Raw genomic sequence first — 17,826 nt, 5'->3', positions numbered from 1 at the left:
CATCTTTGTTTCTCCACGTGAGGGCCAGACAAGGGCACACCTGAGTGTGCAGAATGTCCCAGCTGCACCACCGACAGCCTTTCTGAACCTCCAGGGTCTCAATATCCACATCCAAAAAGAGGAATACTACGCTGCTTGGGGTTTGGTTCAAATACTCCAGCACAATGCAACAAAAGATATTGGGAGTATAGATGAGCAAAGGTTGGTTGTGAGTTGATCATTGTGGAAATTGCATGATGGGTACCTGGGACTTTATCACATTCTCTCTACTTGGGGGCATGTTTGCAGATTGTCATAATAATCCCCTTTTTAAAATAAGGACAGAGAAGGGTACTGGGACCTTCCTCATACCGTTACTGTAGAAACCAGTAAAGATACATTAACAGCTGCAGCAGCACCCAAACACTGACTGGGTGCTCATGGGTGGCACCCAGTAGAGTCCCGGGTAAATTCCTTCCCACTCTTCTGTGGATCGGTAGGCCAATGGCAGCAAGTGCCTACAAGTAAGGGAATCCCTGGCCTACCCGCAAGCTCCTCCCCTTTCTCTCCGCCCTCCACAGCCCCTCCCTCCGAGGAAGCGCTGGGCTACGGCCCAGCAGGTGTGGGGTTAAGCCGGTTCTGGGGGCCCCGGGAGCAGCAGCCGCCGCCGCCGCCGCAGCAGCAGCAACTCCACCAGCAGCGGTGCTGGCAGGCCTGGCCCCGGGCCAGCTGGCCAGGAGCCCCAGGAGGCAGTGAGGGCGGAGGAAGGGGAGGAAGAGGGGAAGGAGGAGGAGGAGGAGGAGGAGGAGGAGGAGGAGGAGGAGGAGGAGGAGGAGGAGGAGGAGGAGGAGGAGGAGGAGAGGAGCAGTCAGCAGGCCCGAGGAGGCAGGACTTCCTGGTGTGGGGGTTGTCAACAGCCCAGAAAGAGAAAGGCAGAGAGACAGAACCGACCGGAGCCGAGAAGCGAAGAGAGACCCAGCCGTGCCACGCGGAGGAGTTTTGGGAGACCCACTCGCCCCAACCACCCAGGCTGCTCCACCTGGAGGATCGGGGGCGGGGGGCGGGGGGGGCAGAGCCGCCTCTTCCCGCACCGGTCTGGAGACCCTTGGGGCTTCGGAGGCCGCGCCTGGGTTCCACCAAGGAGGCGGGGGATCCTTCTTTTCCGGAGAGCAAACTTTTTACTGAGATGCCTTGTGGGGCAAAGTGCGGTCCCCGAAGAGAACTGGACAGCCTCTGATTCCCGCCTGCGCCCCCCGCGCTGCTGGGGCCAAGAGGCCCCAGGGGAAGGACAACCCGACATCTTAGGCGGCCGGGACCCCCGGCCCAGCTCGGTGGCCGAGGCCGAGAGGTATGGCTCTGGGCTGGGCGGGGCGCTGGGGCAGCGGGGCAGGGCCTGCCCCAGGGATGGGGGAGCTGGGGTGCGGGGGCCCGGACACCCGGCAGAGGCCTCTCAGCGGCGGGGCCAGGCTGAAAAACTGCTTCACCCCTGCTCAACCAAGGCCCTGGAGCCCCCCGCCCTCGGGTAACTGGGTCTTGCGAGTTTGAATCCCAGGGAAGAAATGCCCAACTTTGGGTCTGGGCTGCCTCTTCCTACTCTGTGGAACGGCTGGGATCTCCTGGTCTCTTTCGTCTCTGTCTCTTTGTCTCTGGGTCTCTGGCGGTTTCCCCTTCCTCCCCCATTCTGCTCCCCAGAGAGGAAGCCCCAGAGGTGGCCTGCCCACAGCTTTCTCACAGTCCCTCTCTCTCTCTCTCTCTCTCTCTCTCTTTTTCCAGTTTGCAAACTCAGCTCTGGAGTTGGGCAGCGCCAGTGGCAGGAAAAACCTGCCCCTGCCCCCACCTCCTGCCGCCTCCCCTGCCCTGTGCTCCCTTCACCAACCCAGCACCCCCAGTTCCTGCAGGGCCCTCCGGCCATGTCGGACCCAGATGTCCCCAGGGGCCCTGATGCCCCCGCCATGTGGCCCCCCTGTTCCAGGGGTGCCTGAGCCCCTTCGAGGAGCCCCAGCTGCACCCCCGCCCACCTTGGCCGAGTCCTAGCCCCAGGGACCATGAGTGGGGGCAAGAAGAAGAGTAGTTTCCAAATCACCAGCGTCACCACGGACTATGAGGGCCCAGGGAGCCCAGGGGGTTCTGAGCCCCCTGCCTTGCCCACCCCCACTGGGCCCCCACCCCGCCTGCCTAATGGGGAGCCCAACCCTGAGCAGGGGGGCAAGAGCACCCCCCGGAATGGCTCCCCACCGCCTGGGGCCCCTGCCTCCCGTTTCCGGGTGGTAAAGCTGCCCCACGGCCTGGGAGAGCCTTACCGCCGAGGCCGTTGGACGTGTGTGGATGTTTACGAGAGAGACCTGGAGCCCCCAGGCTTTGGCCGGCTCCTGGAGGGAATTCGAGGGGCCTCAGGAGGCACTGGGGGCAGATCTCTGGATTCCAGGTTGGAGCTGGCCAGCTTGGGCCTGGGTGCCCCAACTCCACAGCCAGGCCTGTCTCAGGGCCCCACCTCCTGGCTCCGTCCGCCCCCCACCTCCCCTGGACCTCAGGCCCGCTCCTTAACCGGGGGGCTGGGCCAGCTGGCAATGCCTGGCAAGGCCAAGGTGGAGACACCCCCACTGTCAGCCTCCCCACCCCAGCAGCGCCCCCCAGAGCCCCGGACTGGGGATAGCGCGGGCCCATCCCGGGCTGCCACGCCCCTGCCATCCCTGAGGGTGGAAGCGGAGGCCGGGGGCTCAGCAACAGGGACCCCTCCCCTGTCCCGGTCAAAGGATGGAGCCCTGCGGCTGAGGATGGAGTTGGTCACTCCAGAGGAGATGGGGCAGGTAAGAGCTGGGTTCTGGGGTGGGGAGACACCTGAGGGGTGGTGCTTGCCCATCTCAGCCTGGGCCTTCCTGCCTCCACCTCCATGCCACCCTCTCCCCACCTGTCTGTCCCATCAGATAGCCTCTCTTTTCTCTTCCTGCCCTTTCCCTGGGAAGCCCATCCTTCTCCCCGCACAGACTTTCTTTTCTTTCTCAGGCTTCTTCTTCCCCTACATTCTGCACCTTCTTTCTTTCTCTTTAGCCTTTAATTCGTTACCTTTGGCCCAGGTCTCCGTTTCCTAATAGCCCAGTCCTGTCTCTCCATCACAGAGATGTGGCCTTCTCACTTTGGCCCTTACCTTCTGTCTTAGTTTCACCCCTTCTGGCTTCAGGCATTGAGGGTGGAGGTCCTAGGTGGGGCTGGGTGCTTGGGCCTCTGGGAGCTGCCGAGGTTGGCAGGGAGGGGTAGAAAGTGGTCATCCCACAGTCTCCCTGGCTGACTTGTGTGTCTTGGGACCCTGCATCTAGGCCTCTCCATGACTGATAACTGGGGGTGGCCACTGGGGAATGGGAGAAAAGCAGGAAGCAGCCCAGAGAGAGTTAAATCCTTTGCTCTTTCTGCTTCCTGTCTCCAAAAGAGGAACAAGTCTGGGCTGGGGGGCAGGATGCTTGGGTCTCTGGGGTGGGGGTGGGCAGCCAGGGGTGTGGGGGATGGATGTGTCTGTCCTGAAGGAGAAAATAACACCTTGGACTGCAGAAGAAAAGGCAGGGAGTGTGAGAATGAGAACTTTTCCCCCTTCCTGGCCTTGGGCACAAACCACAGTATAAAAATAACCTGGGACTGGATGTCTGGGCCCTGTCAGGACCGGTCAGGACCGGCTCCCCCACCCCCTCCTGGCCTCAAGCTCACATCTCTCATGCTGCACCCCCTACTTTTCTTGAGTCAGTTCTTACTCCAGGGGAGAAGATGCTGTTTCCTTTACTGGTCCCTGTCCCCATGCTGTTACAAAGCAAGTCCCCTTTGCCCCAGTCCCTCTGTCATTAAGCCCTGGCCAAGCTTCCCTTGGACCTGCAGACCCTGCCCATCTGTCCTTAGTGCCCCCCCAGACCCCTCTCCTCAACCCACATCCTGTGTGCACGTGCCCCGAAGTCTGGCTCCTCTCTCTCAGGAGGGAGGCTGGGAGAGGGCGGGGGGACACCACCTGGGCCCCCTTCCTCTGCTCTGTCCTTCTAACCACTCTGGACTCTCTGTTCTTGGCTTTTCCGAGAAGCAGGGGCCTCCTGGGGCCTCACAGAGGCGTCTTGTTCCTGTGGCCCCCGCCCTTTTGCAGCCACCCCCAGCGCCTGTTGGGCTGTGTGGGTCCATGCCCAGGCTCCACCTCCCCCCCCCATCTCCACAACCTAACCGCTCCCCCCACCCCCAGGGCCCAGTGCAGGAGCAGAACCTCACCTGAATCTGAGAAGTTTGAGAGTAGAGACTAGAAAAGATTGGGGGGGGGGGGCGGGGGGAGGACCAGTTTCTGAGGATTCATTCATTCTACAAATAGTTATTGAACAAACTATAAGCTCTACCCTCTAGAGCTTACCTTTTAGTAGCAGGGAGGCAAAAATACTTTAACTTCAGATACTATTAGGTGCTATAAAAAAACAAACAAACAAAAAAACACACATAGAACAGTTCAGTGGAATTCACTAGTCCAGTGATGGGGAACTGCCTCTCTGAGGAAGTGACATTTGAGTTGCTTTAGTAAGTCAGATGACAGAAGGCCCAGACACTCTCTGACTAGCCTCTGATTGGGGGGTCCTGGTTCAGCTGGTGGAAGGGTACTGGAGTGCCTGTCAGACCCCCTCTCTAGTACTCTAGTACCCCGTGAGCCACTTTTTGGAAGCTGCTCACACCCAGTCTTAGGGATGCACACTGTTTCCCTTGCCTCTGATACCTGCCTAATGCCTCCACCAGACCTGGGCGCGAGAGAAGGGCTTTGGGTCAGGTCTCCTGGGTCCTCGGAAGAGAACGGATGTATGTGGGGAGAGATGAGGAAGACTACTAGGCAAGCTGTAAGGTGGCCGGTTCTTTTCTTGCGCTTGATGTGATGATTCCTACCTCTCTGCCTCCAGGTGCCCCCACTCGACTCTCGCCCCGGCTCCCCAGCCCTTTACTTGTTCCCCGATGCCAGTCTGGTTCACAAGTCTCCAGACCCCTTTGGAGCAGCAGCAGCCCAGAGCCTCAGCCTGGCCCGCTCCATGCTGGCCATCAGTGGCCACCTGGACAGCGATGATGATAGGTAGGTGGGCTCTGGATCTCCACCCAGCACCTGGGCCAACTGCATGAAACTGCCTGGTAGGTGTCCTTCCCCCAAGTTGAACTTGGAGAGGACCTCTTCAACAGTGAAACCTGGCCTGGGCACAACCACTGGGCAAAGTTGATTTGGGACCCACTCCCTCTCTGTGGAGAGAGCTGGGTGGGACTCCCTGGCTTAGGATTGTCAAATCATAGACTTTTTTTTAGAGTTTGAAGGGAGTCATTGTTGTCAAATTCCAGAGCTCTTGCAGATTTAGCGATCATTTGGCCAACCCTAAGAATTTACTGGCAAGTGCGCTGGAGAGGCAAATAGGGAGTGGGTCTCCTCCGGGTTCCCACCTCCTTCTCCCTACTGAGGAGAATGGAACGCCAGCCTTTGGAGGTAACATCCTTAGACACTGTGTACACTACTTTAGGATCCTAGGACTTCTAGTGCCAAGAAAGCACGTCCCTGAGGTTCTGCTCTCTGCACTCGGAACACCAGGAGGGCTGAGTCCTCCCTGCAGCCACCAAGCCAGAGCCTGGAGAGGATGGCTGTGGGGCACAGGGGAGGCACAGGAGAGCGGGATCTGCAGGAGTTTGCCCTTCAGGGGAGAATGTGCGTTCAGTTTGGCGGCACGGTGGGCAGAACTTCCTGTTTCGAGGGCCAGGTTTCAACATAGGAATGTCAGCAAGCTGAAAAGGGAGGAACGAAATTGCGAGTCAGATAGGCACGCAGCTCCCTTCTGGCTGGGGACTGATAGAAAGGCTTGGGAGTCACCACTTTTATTTTGGAGGGAGGAGTGGGACTTCCTGTTTGAGGCTCTGGGGGGAGGGACTTCCTGTTTGGAAGGAAATAAGGGGTGGGGCTTAGCCTTGAGTTTTATGGGTGATGGGGAGACCTATTCTAGAAGGGAGTCTCTCCTGCCTGCTTGCGTCTTTCATGGCGCCATCCCACCCCGAATCAGGGACTAAGTCTCACCAAAGAAAAGGGCTTGTAGCCTTGGGGAGAGGCGGGAGGCAGAGAGGAAAGAGAAGGGGTGGCCAGGAGCCAGTGGGATGGAGGGCGAGGGGCCTGGTGGTGGCTCCTCCAGAGTGAGGGACACAGTGGGGCAGGGCACTGCTGCTTCTGGGCTCCCCCGCTCTCAGGAATGTGTGAGGTGAGGTGTGAGGTTGGCCAGGGCCGGGGAGTCACCTGCCCCCATGGCTGCTATTCTCAGAGCTTCCCACCCTTATTCCCTCCCACTGGGAGGTTCCCTGGCATGAGGGCTCCCTGTCCCTCCCCACCCATGTTGATTTCAGAGCCAACCTCCTACTTCTCCTTCTTAGAGGGCTCTGCCTCCAGGAGCGTCCTCAGCTCTATTCTTTTGGCTTGTCCCTCCCTCCCTCTGTCCCACTCCCTCCCCACACCCCAGTCTGACCGGTCAGGCACCCAGGCTTCACTTTATCCTGCTCCACTCCAAGCCTCTGGGGCTCTGGCCCAGCCCAGCCCCTCTCCTGCCCCACCCTGCTGGGCCAGTAGGATTGGGTTGGGCCATTCCCCTTGGTCCCCTGGGATGAGCCATGTGGCCCCCACCTCACCTCTCTGGTGTGCCCAGAGCTGGCAGGAGAACAGGGTCTGAGTGGCATGGAATCTCCCTTTCAAAGAGAAAGTGGGCTGGGGAGTTGAGTGCCTGGATCTCAGATGGGGAATGGGGGATGCCTGCCAATCTCAGAATCTGGGGATGGGAGAACAGAGGGTCCTTGGTGAATTCAGACTGCTCATGTACTGCTGGGTGGCAAGAACCATCGTGTCCACAACAGGGCCTGGCAGTTGGAAGGTACTTGAATAAGTGGATAGATGGATAAATAGTTGGGTGGATGAGGGAATGTGTGGGTAGATGGCCAGCATGGGGATTCCAGGCATTATAGGGAATGAATCCCAGGGACTTGGGAAAGAAAAAGTACGTTTATTTATCTAGTGCCTCCGTTGGGTCAGGTGCTACCTCTCACCTCACTAAAGCAACCCCATGATCCCCACTTTCCAGATGAAGAAACTGAGACTCAGAGAAGAAAGGTTTTAGAAACCTGCTCAAGGTCACCGAGCTAGTAAGTGACAGGACTGCATTCGGAGCCTGGGTCTGACCCCAAAGCCACATTCTCCACTCTCCTACTGGGATGCCTATGTCCCAAGAGAAGAGGAGGAGGCAGCCCTCTCTAGGATGCCCTTTCTCTCCAGGACAGAGGCAGGGACAGCTCTCCCAAGCTGGGCAAGGAGCCAACCCCCCTACCCCCCCCCCACACACACACACACACTCTGGCCTGGCCCCACCCCAAAGGCACCACAGATCCGGGAGGGAGTATACAGAGGGCAGCCGGATGCCACTTTGTTGGCCTCAGGCCCATCCCCTGCGGGCTCCTCCGAACATAGCTAGGGAGTAGAGCTGGCCCTTGTCCCCAGAATCAGAACCTTTCCACCTCTTCCAGGTGTCCCGCTTCTTCATCTGGTTCTCATTTTGAGGATGTTTCATTTGACCTTCAAAAAGGAAGACCAGCCTCTAGGGCTGTCCTTGCCCCAAGACCCAAGGGTCCCACAGAGCCAGAGTCCCCAGTTGTGCATACCATGCATGCACAACCCCAGGGGGCGCCACTCACATTTGAAATCACTGTCAAAACTTGGAAATCATGTGAGTTTTCTGAAAGATGGCACTAAGTGTCTTGAAAAGGGGGGCATTTTGTTCTAATTCACACGGTCGCCTTTTGGGTTTGCGGTGGGGGCTGATCCCACCCAGCTAACTTCAAGCTTCCTGGTCCTGGCCCTGCCCAGGGATTCCGGCACAGTGCCTGCAGCTTGCTTGCTCTGGGCGCTCTCAAGGGGAGCGTTTGGGTTGCCGGCCAGAGTCCTGGTCCCTTGAAGTATTAACGTTAGAATGTGACAGTGGAAAGTGCTGTCAAAAATTCTCCGGCACTAGACAAACAGGAGATAGTCATCTATCAGCCAACAAATGTTTATTGTTGTATTATTCCTTTATTTCTGGCAAGAACAAACAACTTACTTGGCATCTTTACCTGAGTGTCCGCCAAGCAAGGCCAGGGTTCCTATTCCTGTGAATCTTCCCCTCTTTGGTCTCTGTGTGTCTTGTGTGTACTGGGGAGGGGGGCAGGGGGCGGTGACCTGTGGTGGCCCAGGCTCCACCCAGGTGTCTCAGATTGAAATAGCTTGAAAATTGCCACGGCTCTCCAGCTGGCTGGCTCACCCTCCACTCTTAAACTTGTCCTGTCCCCCCAACCCCAGGAGTCCCTGGTGTCCTTCGCCCATCCCACCCTGTCCTGCTCTCTCAGGCCCTGTCACCCCCTTGGTTACTCCACCTGTCAGCGCCTTCTGCACCCAGAGCTTGGACAGGAAATGGAAAGTTCCCAGCTCCCTTGTGCTCCCTTCCTGGCTGCAGGGCCTCATCCAAGGGTCACCTTGAATTGAGTGCTAACTCCCCCCACAGGGAAGTGAGTTGGAACCGACCATCAGGAGAAAGGGGAAAGGGCTTGCAACCGGAGCACAGGAGTGCAGGATGCCGCATGTTGAGATCACCCACTCTGAGGGGGGCAAAGCTGAGGGCTGGAGGACAGGACCATGGGTGATCCTGCAGCACGAGGGGGGGCGGGCCTGGGTGTAGAGGTGGCCCCAGGGCTGAGGTGGCTGAGGGAGAGGTTGGTCAGGTGCAGGTCATGAGCTAGGGCATGAAGCAGGAGGCTGAGACCCAAGTGGTGACAAGAGGGAGACTTGGGGGATAGGGCGAGGCCGAAAGGCTTGTGCAGACTCTTGGCCTCCCTTGGCCTCAGAGGGGCAAGACTTGCTTGAGGGATCCTGAGGCTGGCCCTGGAACCGTTCGGCCGGGCCTGAGTCGACCTCTGGTGGCCGCTTAACAAACTGCAGCCAGGCCTGCTCTCCCCTATCATTGGCTCCCAAGGGCCTTCAAAACGCTTGCTCCAGTTCTCCATGTCCCATCTCCAGCCTCACTTTCCCACCTCCCCTCAAGTCTTTGTTCCCTCCAAGACCCCAGACCCGAGACCCCGGTTCCAGATCCATAGGCTGTGCTTGTTTATCAGGGCTCTGTTTTCATTGCTTTGGTAACCTTTCCATTCTTCTCCCTCAGAGACCTTCTGGCCAGGCCCCAGGGTCACCCATGATGTGGGCTTTGTGTCTGGGGCAGGGGGTGCTTACAAGTCCAAGGAAGATGACAAGTTAATCCGAAACACCACACCACCCACCCCCATCCCAGCAGAGTGGAGCTGAGGGCTTGAGGGAGACCAATGTTAGTTCAGAGGGGATGGGATGGGTGGAGAAGTGGGGACGTCTCCCTAGGCCAGGCTGTCCCTCACCCTTCACACCCCTCTCTGACCCAAGCCTCGGGCCCCAGAGTCCCTCCCCCGACCCAGCCCACCAGCTGACTTCCCTCAGCCTGCCCCCTTCCCTCTGCTCTGGGATTGGTGCCAGGGTGAGAAGGGGACATTGGCACTGACCGTGTCTGGGAATTCCCGCCCACCATGGAGGTTGGTGGGAGGGGGTCCCCGTGTCCCTGAGGAGCCAATAGCAGCCAGGCTTTGCCCTGGGGGGCGGTGTATATCTTTCAGACCAGCACCCCCTAGGCACTGTCTCCTTTCCGCCTGCCTGGCACCAGCCAGACCCCGCTCTGCCCCGGGGGGCTCTGAGCCCCCCAGGCAGTCCATCTGATACAGCCCTCTCCCTCTGGGGGTTGCCTAAAGCCCTTTCCCTTGGGAATGGCCCAGCCAGGCATCTCTGTCAAGTCCCTGGTGTCATCGTATGAGACCCGAGTGGTAGGGATGGCTCCAGGGCCTCCCCGGAAAAGGGGCTGTGTCTCCTCTCCTTGCTCTCCTCGGGGAGCATCCCCCATCCGAGGGGCATCTGCACCCCCACCTCACCGGGGCCTGGGGGGGCCTGGACAGCGGCCCTCACCCCGCCGGGGGATGGACAAAACCCTCCTCTCCCTGATTCTCTACTGTCACAGGTACAGACAGGGGTGTGGGTGGGAGGCTGCAGTGAATGGGGCTTGTGGAGGAGGCCAGAGCCTGCTCTGAGAAGGACCCGGAGGGCAGCTGGCTGCGGTGTCCAGGCACCTGGTTTGGCACCTGCTCCTCCCCCTCACCTCTCATCTCCCTGTGTCTCCCCAGCGGCTCCGGAAGCCTGGTTGGCATTGACAACAAGATCGAACAAGCCATGGTAAGAGAAGCCATCTTGGTCCCAGGTGGTCCCAGCTCATGTCCTGCTGCCCGTCCTCTGCTGTCCTCATTAGGGAATACTAACTCCCAGCTCCTCATCTGACTCCCAGCTGGGTTCCCTTGGGTTCTTCACCCCCTCCTATCTCCACCTGAACTCCTGATTTCCCTTGGTCTCTGACCCAGCCCCCATCTCTGTCTTTAAGCCCTAACTTTGTCTCTGTCCCCTCTTTCCGCTCAGTGCCCCCCGCCTTCCCCACCGCTTCCCTGCTTTGCTGCTTCTCCTGTGGTCCTTCATCATTTGGGAGCAGGGGCATCTCTCACACCCAGACCCTGGAGGCACTGGGCAATTGGGGTGGCCTGGGACCCCTGACCTTTTGCCTGTCCCGGGCCCCCAGGACTTGGTGAAGTCCCACCTCATGTTTGCGGTCCGGGAGGAGGTGGAGGTGCTGAAGGAGCAGATCCGAGACCTGGCCGAGCGGAATGCCGCGCTGGAGCAGGAGAATGGACTGCTGCGTGCCCTGGCCAGCCCCGAGCAGCTGGCCCAGCTGCCTTCCTCGGGGGTCCCACGGCTTGGGCCCCCTGCGCCCAATGGGCCCTCCGTCTGAGCCTCCCTTCCCTCACAATGTGCCTTTGGGGGCTCCCACAGCTGCCAGGCCTTGTGCCAGCTGCCTGCCCCCTCTTCCTATGCAGCTTTAATGCCTCCTGATCCCTGGGGATGGGAGTTGAAGGCTCAGAATTGGCCTGTCCCCGCCCCCCACAACTCTTCCTCAATCTCCCCCTAGTGCCCAGGGACTGAGCTGCGGCATCTCCAGGCCTTGAAGGAGGAGGGAGGGCTTCAGGATGGGGTGTTAGATGGAGCCCTCCTCCCTCCCGAGGTGTCAGTGTTCTGGGACCCCTGGCAGTAGATGGCTGGGGGCGTTGGAGTCTCCCTGGCAGACACCCCATCCCCACCTCATTCCCTCAAAGTACCCCCTCTCCTCTGCCCAGGGGAGGGCATATGGACAGTCTGCGAGTTCTGGGATTCAGGTTGTTATTAAAATAATAATTATAATTAAAAAAAAATCCGAAGAAACTTGAATCTGGAGGTTGGCATCTCGTTGCTTGTGTCCAGATGGGGCCTGCAGTGGCATTTCCACTCGTGGGGGAAAGACTGAGGCCGTGGGCTCCCTTAGAGATCTTGTGCAGACTGGGAAGGTTTGAATGTGGCTCAGACAGAGTGGTCCGGAAAAAGAGTTGTGGAAGGGGGTGAGGGGAGGGTGGGGAAGCCAGTGGCCTGGGTCCTGGGAAGGGGCAGGCAGGCAAGACAGGGAGTGGAGGGGGGAGGAGGGGGGCGTCAGCCCACGTGCTGGGGGGGGGGCAGGGAAACAATGAGGCCTTTGGTAATTGTGCAGGATCCACCCCCAGCTTCCCAGCGTGTCCCCTCTGCGGGCTGGATCCCGGTGGTGGCTTGGGGGCGGGGCCGGGGGCCCTGAATGGGCCCCTTGTCTCAGCGCTGGGTGTGGGCCAGGCTCCCCGGGCACACGGTGCCCTCGCCAGGCCTGGCTGGCCCTCTGTGGCTTCCACCCCCAGCTGGCTGAGGACGGGCCCTGTGGGTGAGCAGGCCCCTCCCTGAGAGCCTGGGCTGGGCTCCCATCCCAGGCTGCAGAGACAGGTAGAGAGAAGGACCCCATCTAGTGGGGAAGGGGGAGAAGCAGCAGCCAACTGTCTCAGAGCACCCTGACCCCAGACTAAAGGGGACCTGTGGAAGGAGAGTGGGACACTGGAGGCCGACCCAGGTTGGACTTTCCACCCTTTGGCTCCCTGCATTTATGACCTTGGGCAGGTTCTTTGTTTTTTTCTGAATCTCAGCCTCCCTACGGGTAAAATGGCTCTGACAGTAATACCTACTGGAGGGTTGCTGTGATGATTGCATGACATCATACCTGGGAAATGCCCAGTGAGTATCAGGTGCTCAATAAATGTTAGCTTCCCTTCCCTGGACCTGGGGGAAGGAGAACTGAGGGCTCCGGGATTGGTTCCGGGGATCCTGGAAGGGCCTCGGGGGGTGGGGTCAGGGGTAGGTAGGCTCTCACAATGGGCTAGAACTCTGCCTTCCTCTGAGTTCTCATCCACTTTGACTCCTCTCCCTGTCTCAGGGAGGGGAGGAAAGGCTTAGGATGAGTTGTTGGTGAAAGTTTTCCCCCTAGATTCTCCATTTCTTTCTTCTTGGCTGCACTTGAAGCTTCCAAGAGACCCCTTAGGTGGTGGCCACTGGCCTGCAGCCTGGTCCCCTCCACCCTTTGTACCAAATGCTTGTCCTGCCCCCTACTTGGTGCTTGTGTATTGGGAGAAATGACGGTGGTTATGAGGTTCTTCCGATGGATTTGGCGAAAGATTACTTGCTGGGTGAGTTTCAGAGAATGCTCCATCCTCATGACATGCTGGGGTTGGAGGTGCTGCTCCTGGAGGTCACGGGAACCCATCTGGGGAGGAGGCCGGGACACCTACTGCCCCTTTCCTTCTGTGCTTGCCTTTCTGCCGACCACTGTGCCCCTCTTGTCTTTCCTCTCCCTGTCTTGGTTCTTAGGTTTTCTTCTGGAAACAAAAAGCTAAGTCAACCTTCTTGGAACACCATGATTCCCAGAAAAGTGTATTGAAGGTGGAGAAGACTCCCAAGGTGGTTGAGACTTTCAAGTTGGTTGAGCCCTGCAAAGAGGCTAAGATTTCCAAGATGGAGGAGTCCCCCGAGGTGGCTGATGCCTGCAAGTTGACCAAAGCAACAGATAGGGCTAAGGTGGAGCCGGGTCATAGGGCCCGATCCCTGCTGCAGCTGCCCCGGACAGCTGTCAAGTCTGTCTCCATGCTCATGGTCTCGGCCCTGCAGAGCGGCTGGCAAATGTGCAGCTGGAAGGTTAGCACCATATTTCCCTAGTTCCCAGTGGTCCTCCCACCCTCCCAGAGCCCCTATGATTCATTCCTCCCTCCCATCACTTGTTCAGCATTTATTTTGTGTGCCTTTCCTAAGTGCCAGGCACTGAGGCAGGCAACCGAGGATACAGGGTGAACAGGACTAAGGGAGCCAAGGGAGCTACAGACAAGGTCATAGGCATTGGGGGTTCAGTGTCTTAAGGGTGTGACATGGGAGGTCAGTGGTCTGCGGGAGCCCAGGGAAGGGACATCTCATCCAGACCTGGGAAGTCAAGGAAGGCCTTCCTAGAAGAAGAGAGGGTGAAACTGAGGCCTGAAGGATTGGGCCTGCCTCAGGTGGGTTGAGGAGGGAGTGGGGGGAGCATTCCATGAAGACAGAATAGCAAGTGGGCTGGGGTAGGGAGGTGCTGGCCCAAGGTGATGGGTATGGGCAATCCTAGGGCCAAGGGCCAACTTGTGCAAGGCAGAGTGAGTGGCCATCTGTGGAGTTTGGCTTTGACCCTAAGAGCAATGGGAGCCCTTGTACGATCAGATTTTAATTTAGAAAGCTTGCCTGCTGTCATATGTGGTAGCTATTCTGGAAACGGTTGGATAGTTTCTTATGAAACTGAAAATGTAATTATCTTATGCCAAGCAATTGTACTCTTGGGCATTTATTCTAGATAAATGAAACTATGTGCACACAAAAATCTCTACATGAAAGGTTCCTAGCAGCTTTATTTATAACAGCCCAAACTAACCCCAGTGTCCTTCACTGGGTGAACGGTTAAACTGTGATATATCCATACTGTGGACTACTTCTCAGCCATAAAAAGAAATAAATTATTGAAGTAGATGAGTCTCAGGAATTAGTCTGAGTGAAAACAACCAATCCCCAAAGGTTATAGCTATACTGTATAATTCTATTTGTATTATATGTCACTCTTGAAATAACAAATTGTAGAAATGAAGACTCGATTCCTGGTTTAGTGCTTGCCAGAGATTAGGGTTTGGCGGTGGCGGGGAGGTAGGTTGTTTATAAAATGGCAACATGAGGAATTCTTGTGATGATAGAAATGTTCTGTATGTTGACTGTGGCAGTTCGATAGGTGAACCTGTGTATGTGAGATAAAATCAGGTAGAATTCAACACACACACACACACACACACACACACACACACAAATGAGTACAAGCAACAGGTGGGGGAGCAGGTGTGTGAATAAGATCAGTGGACTATGGATGTCAGTATCCTGACTATGATACTATACTGTGGTTTCGCAGGATTTTAATATTAGGGCAAACTGGGTAAAGAATATTATGAGGACTCTGGTATTTCTTGCAATTGCATGTGACTATAATTATCTCAAAGTCAGAAACTTATTTTTAAAGAGGGAAGTGCCTGTGGGCGCCTGGGTGGTGCAGTTGGTTAAGCATCCAACTCTTGATTTTGGCTCATGTCACGATGTCATGTTTCGTGAAATCGAGCCCTGCATTGGGGTCTGAATTGATAGTGTGGTGCCTGCTTGGGATTCTCTCTCCCTCTCTCTGTCTGCCCCTCGTCCCCCAATAAATAAATAAAATATTAAAAAATAAAAAATAATAGAAAGGGAAGTGTCTAGATCACTACCAAACCAATTTATTTTGGCCTTGAATGAAGTATTACAGCATTTAATAATAATAATAATAATAATAATAATAATAATAATAATAATAAAGTTCACTTGGCTGCCCTGTGGAGAGAGCAGGTCAGAAAAGGACTAGAGGAGAGGCAGGATATTTAAGAGGTAGAACTGTTGGGGTACCTGGGTGGCTCAGTCAGTTAAGTGTCTGACTTTGGCTCAGGTCATGATCTCGTGGTTCTTGAGTTCAAGCCCTGCATTGGGCTGTCTGCTGTCAGCACAGAGCCTGCTTCGGATCCTCTGTCTCCCTCTCTCTGCCCCTCCTCTGCCTTGTACGTGCTCTCTCTCTCTCTCTCTCCCTCTCTCTCTCAAAAATAAACATTAAAGATTTTTTTTGGGGGGAGCACCTGGGTGGCTCAGTCGGTTGGGTGGATCCTTCCACTCAGGTCATGATCTCACGGCTTGTGAGTTCGAGCCGGGCATCGGGCTCTGTGCTGACAGCTCGGAGCCTGGAGCCTGCTTCAGATTCTGGGTCTAACCCCCCCCCCTCCCCGCTCTGTCCCTCCCCCACTCATGCTCTGTCTCTCTCTGTCTCTCAAAAATAAATAAACATTAAAAAAATTAAAAAACAATTTTTTTAAGAGGTAGAATTGTTGCACCAGCTGGTTGACTGGATGATGGTGAAGGAAGAGAGACAGAAGTCAGAGCAGGCTGGAGCCATTCCCTGGGATGGAGAATGAAGGAGCAAGAGCACACAGGGGAGCAAGTAAGGAGTTTAGGGCATTGGGACAAGATGAGTTGAGATGCCAATAGGACATCTGCACGGAGGTATCTAGGAGGCAGTGGGATATACAGGCCTGGAGGTGAGGAGGGAGCTCTGGACTGGAGACAGAGATCGGGTGCCATTCTGACCTTCATTTGAACACAATCCCCATGAAGCCCTAGTGAGGACTCCAAGGTGAGTCAGACATGTTCCCTGTCTTTCAGGAGCTCACATTGTAGTGTAGAAGGCAGACAGGTGCACAGAACAAATAGTGTACGAAATGCCACAAGATGGGCCAAACATAAGGGTGGAGACAAAGACCATCCAATGCAGTCTGGGAAGGCTTCCTGAAGGAGGCAGTGCCTGAGCGAGGTCCGATGGAGGAGGTGGAACTAGACAGGCGGTTGCTGTTTATCTGGCAGTGCTTCCACCAGCGGTTTCTCCCTAGACCAAGCTACTTATGCACATTTCTCTCTCTTTCATAGTCATCTGTGAGTTCTACCTCCATTTCCTCCCAAATGAGGTCTGGGTCCCCAGTGGATACGTCAGAAGCTGAGATGCTGCGGGAAGTGTACCTGATACTGTGGGTCATTCGGAGACAACTGCGACAGCTGGCCCGCAGGCAGGAGAGGCGGAGGCGGCACCACATCCGGGCCCACACTGGCTCCCAGCCTGACACGGCTCAGGGCCTGAAACAGGATGCCCGGAGTCCCCTTTAGGGGGGAACCCCACATCCTCAAAAAGCCCCACCTCAGTCTTAGGTAAGGTTGATAGGAGAGGTTAGGACAGCAGGCCAGGAGTTGTGTGTGAGAAGTTTTCATACTGTCACCTCTCTCATCGGGAGCCTAAGCCCAGGTGTGGGGTCCCACTTATTCCCCTTCATTCCATTTATTCAATTTGTAAAAAAAAAAAAAAAAAAAAAAAAAAAAAATTATCAAAAGTTGGGAAATAAATATCAGATATTTCTGAGTAAATGGAGAGTGTGTTTGTGGATAGCCAGAAGCAATGAGGGGAACTCGGAGGGGGCACCTCAGGTCCTGCCCCAAATATGCCAGGGAGAAATTTGTGGGCTTGGGGGAGGGGGCTTTGGGGGGGATCAACACATCCAGGCCCTAGGCCCAAACCTACCTCCAGGGGCTGAATTGCCTTTGGCAACCCTGCCAGGCCCGGAGTGCAGCAGCACCCTTTACAGAGACACGCCACCTCGCATCAGGTCCTGAGCCCATGCTCTCCCGGGCAATCTTACAAGATGGGTGTTTTGCAGAGGTTAAGTGGCTTGTGTAAAGCCGGAGGGCAAAGATCTGCTGGAAACTGCCGGCTCCAACGGCCAGCGCACTGACGAGCCCCTCTGGCGCTCGAGGGCTCCGCCGCAGCGAGGGAGCCGGACAAGCGACGGTGGGGAAGGCACGCAGGCCCAGCTGGCCGCGCCCCGGCCGAGAGCGGCGCAAAACTACACCTCCCAGGGTTCCCAGCGGCGCCAAGGGCGGGGGCGGGAGCGCGGGGACGCAGGGGAGACCGGGGGGGGGGGGGTGGGGGCGGCGGCTGGGCAAAGGCGCCCCAGGGCCGAGAGTCCTGCTTACTGGTAGGGTGTCAGCCTGGCGCCCCGGGGCGAACGGCCCGGCGGGAGGCCGAGGCGGTTGGAGGAGGCTGGGGGGGGGGGGGGTGGCGGGAGGCAAGAGGAAGGAGACCGTGGAACCGCAGGTCCCCTCTCGGACTTAGTCCGCCCTTTTGCTGGTCCACGCGGAGGCGCAGAGGTGGCTCCCCAAGGAAATGCAGGGATATGTCACAAGTCTGCAAAATTAGGGGATTTCAGTGTTCACGGGCCTTGGGGGTGGCTTGGCGAAGGAGGAAAGGATGACAGCAGAGGCCCCGGGGCGGGGTGGTAGGGGGGAAGGGGAGGAGGAGGGAGGGTGCGGCTGGCTGTGTTGCTGGGCCTTGCTCACGTAGAGGTTAGTCGTGAATAGGCGGTGGGCGTGAGCAAAGCGGGGATTGGGGGATAGGGGGTGGGCGGGGGTAATGAGGAGCAACGGGGAGGGTTGCTGGAAGCGCCCAATTCACTAGAAGAGTCAGCAAACTACTCCCCTCACCAATTCCCGATCCCTCACTGCTCTGGAGGAGTTGGGCCCCCTTGCTGGGAATCCGGGGCATCTTTCCCAAAAGTCGGGAACTGCACCTGGCTGCCCAGTCCTATAGCTCTGCTACCCTGAGCCTATTAGCTGTCCACCGCACCTCAACCTTTACAGCCAGAGTGATACCAGCCACCACTTATTAAGTACCTATGGCAATTATTTTTTAT

The 17,826-nt window shown here is 57.0% G+C and overlaps 2 protein-coding genes across 2 annotated transcripts; both read left to right on the top strand.

Annotated features, from left to right (window-relative positions):
* Positions 1-826: 826 nt before the first annotated feature.
* On the top strand, positions 827-11,338 carry TSC22D4 (TSC22 domain family member 4). The gene is made up of 5 exons (XM_042971297.1): positions 827-1,327; positions 1,753-2,786; positions 4,884-5,050; positions 10,213-10,261; positions 10,656-11,338. The coding sequence occupies exons 2-5, from the start codon at positions 2,025-2,027 to the stop codon at positions 10,863-10,865; spliced, it is 1,188 nt and encodes a 395-aa protein (XP_042827231.1). The 5' UTR covers positions 827-1,327; positions 1,753-2,024; the 3' UTR covers positions 10,866-11,338.
* Positions 11,339-11,640: 302 nt separating this feature from the next.
* Positions 11,641-16,429, top strand: CE3H7orf61 (chromosome E3 C7orf61 homolog). Its single transcript, XM_007073933.2, has 3 exons — positions 11,641-12,645; positions 12,827-13,150; positions 16,016-16,429. Exons 1-3 carry the CDS (start codon positions 12,592-12,594, stop codon positions 16,247-16,249), a joined length of 612 nt encoding a protein of 203 aa, XP_007073995.2. The 5' UTR covers positions 11,641-12,591; the 3' UTR covers positions 16,250-16,429.
* The last annotated feature ends 1,397 nt before the right edge of the window (positions 16,430-17,826 follow it).

Source organism: Panthera tigris, chromosome E3 (genome assembly GCF_018350195.1).
Source record: "Panthera tigris isolate Pti1 chromosome E3, P.tigris_Pti1_mat1.1, whole genome shotgun sequence".
Lineage (NCBI taxonomy): Eukaryota > Metazoa > Chordata > Mammalia > Carnivora > Felidae > Panthera > Panthera tigris.
Note: the sequence above shows the minus strand (reverse complement) of the source record. Positions and strands in the feature narration are given on the sequence as shown.

Excerpts from the sequence above, each read along its gene's own strand:
- TSC22D4 (XM_042971297.1), top strand. The coding sequence starts at position 2,025 with ATGAGTGGGGGCAAGAAGAAGAGTAGTTTCCAAATCACCAGCGTCACC. Across the intron at positions 5,051-10,212 it reads CTGGACAGCGATGATGATAG|CGGCTCCGGAAGCCTGGTTG; the intron begins GTAGGTGGGCTC and ends GTGTCTCCCCAG. Across the intron at positions 10,262-10,655 it reads ACAAGATCGAACAAGCCATG|GACTTGGTGAAGTCCCACCT; the intron begins GTAAGAGAAGCC and ends CCGGGCCCCCAG.
- CE3H7orf61 (XM_007073933.2), top strand. The coding sequence starts at position 12,592 with ATGACGGTGGTTATGAGGTTCTTCCGATGGATTTGGCGAAAGATTACT. Across the intron at positions 12,646-12,826 it reads GGCGAAAGATTACTTGCTGG|GTTTTCTTCTGGAAACAAAA; the intron begins GTGAGTTTCAGA and ends CTTGGTTCTTAG. Across the intron at positions 13,151-16,015 it reads GGCAAATGTGCAGCTGGAAG|TCATCTGTGAGTTCTACCTC; the intron begins GTTAGCACCATA and ends TCTCTTTCATAG.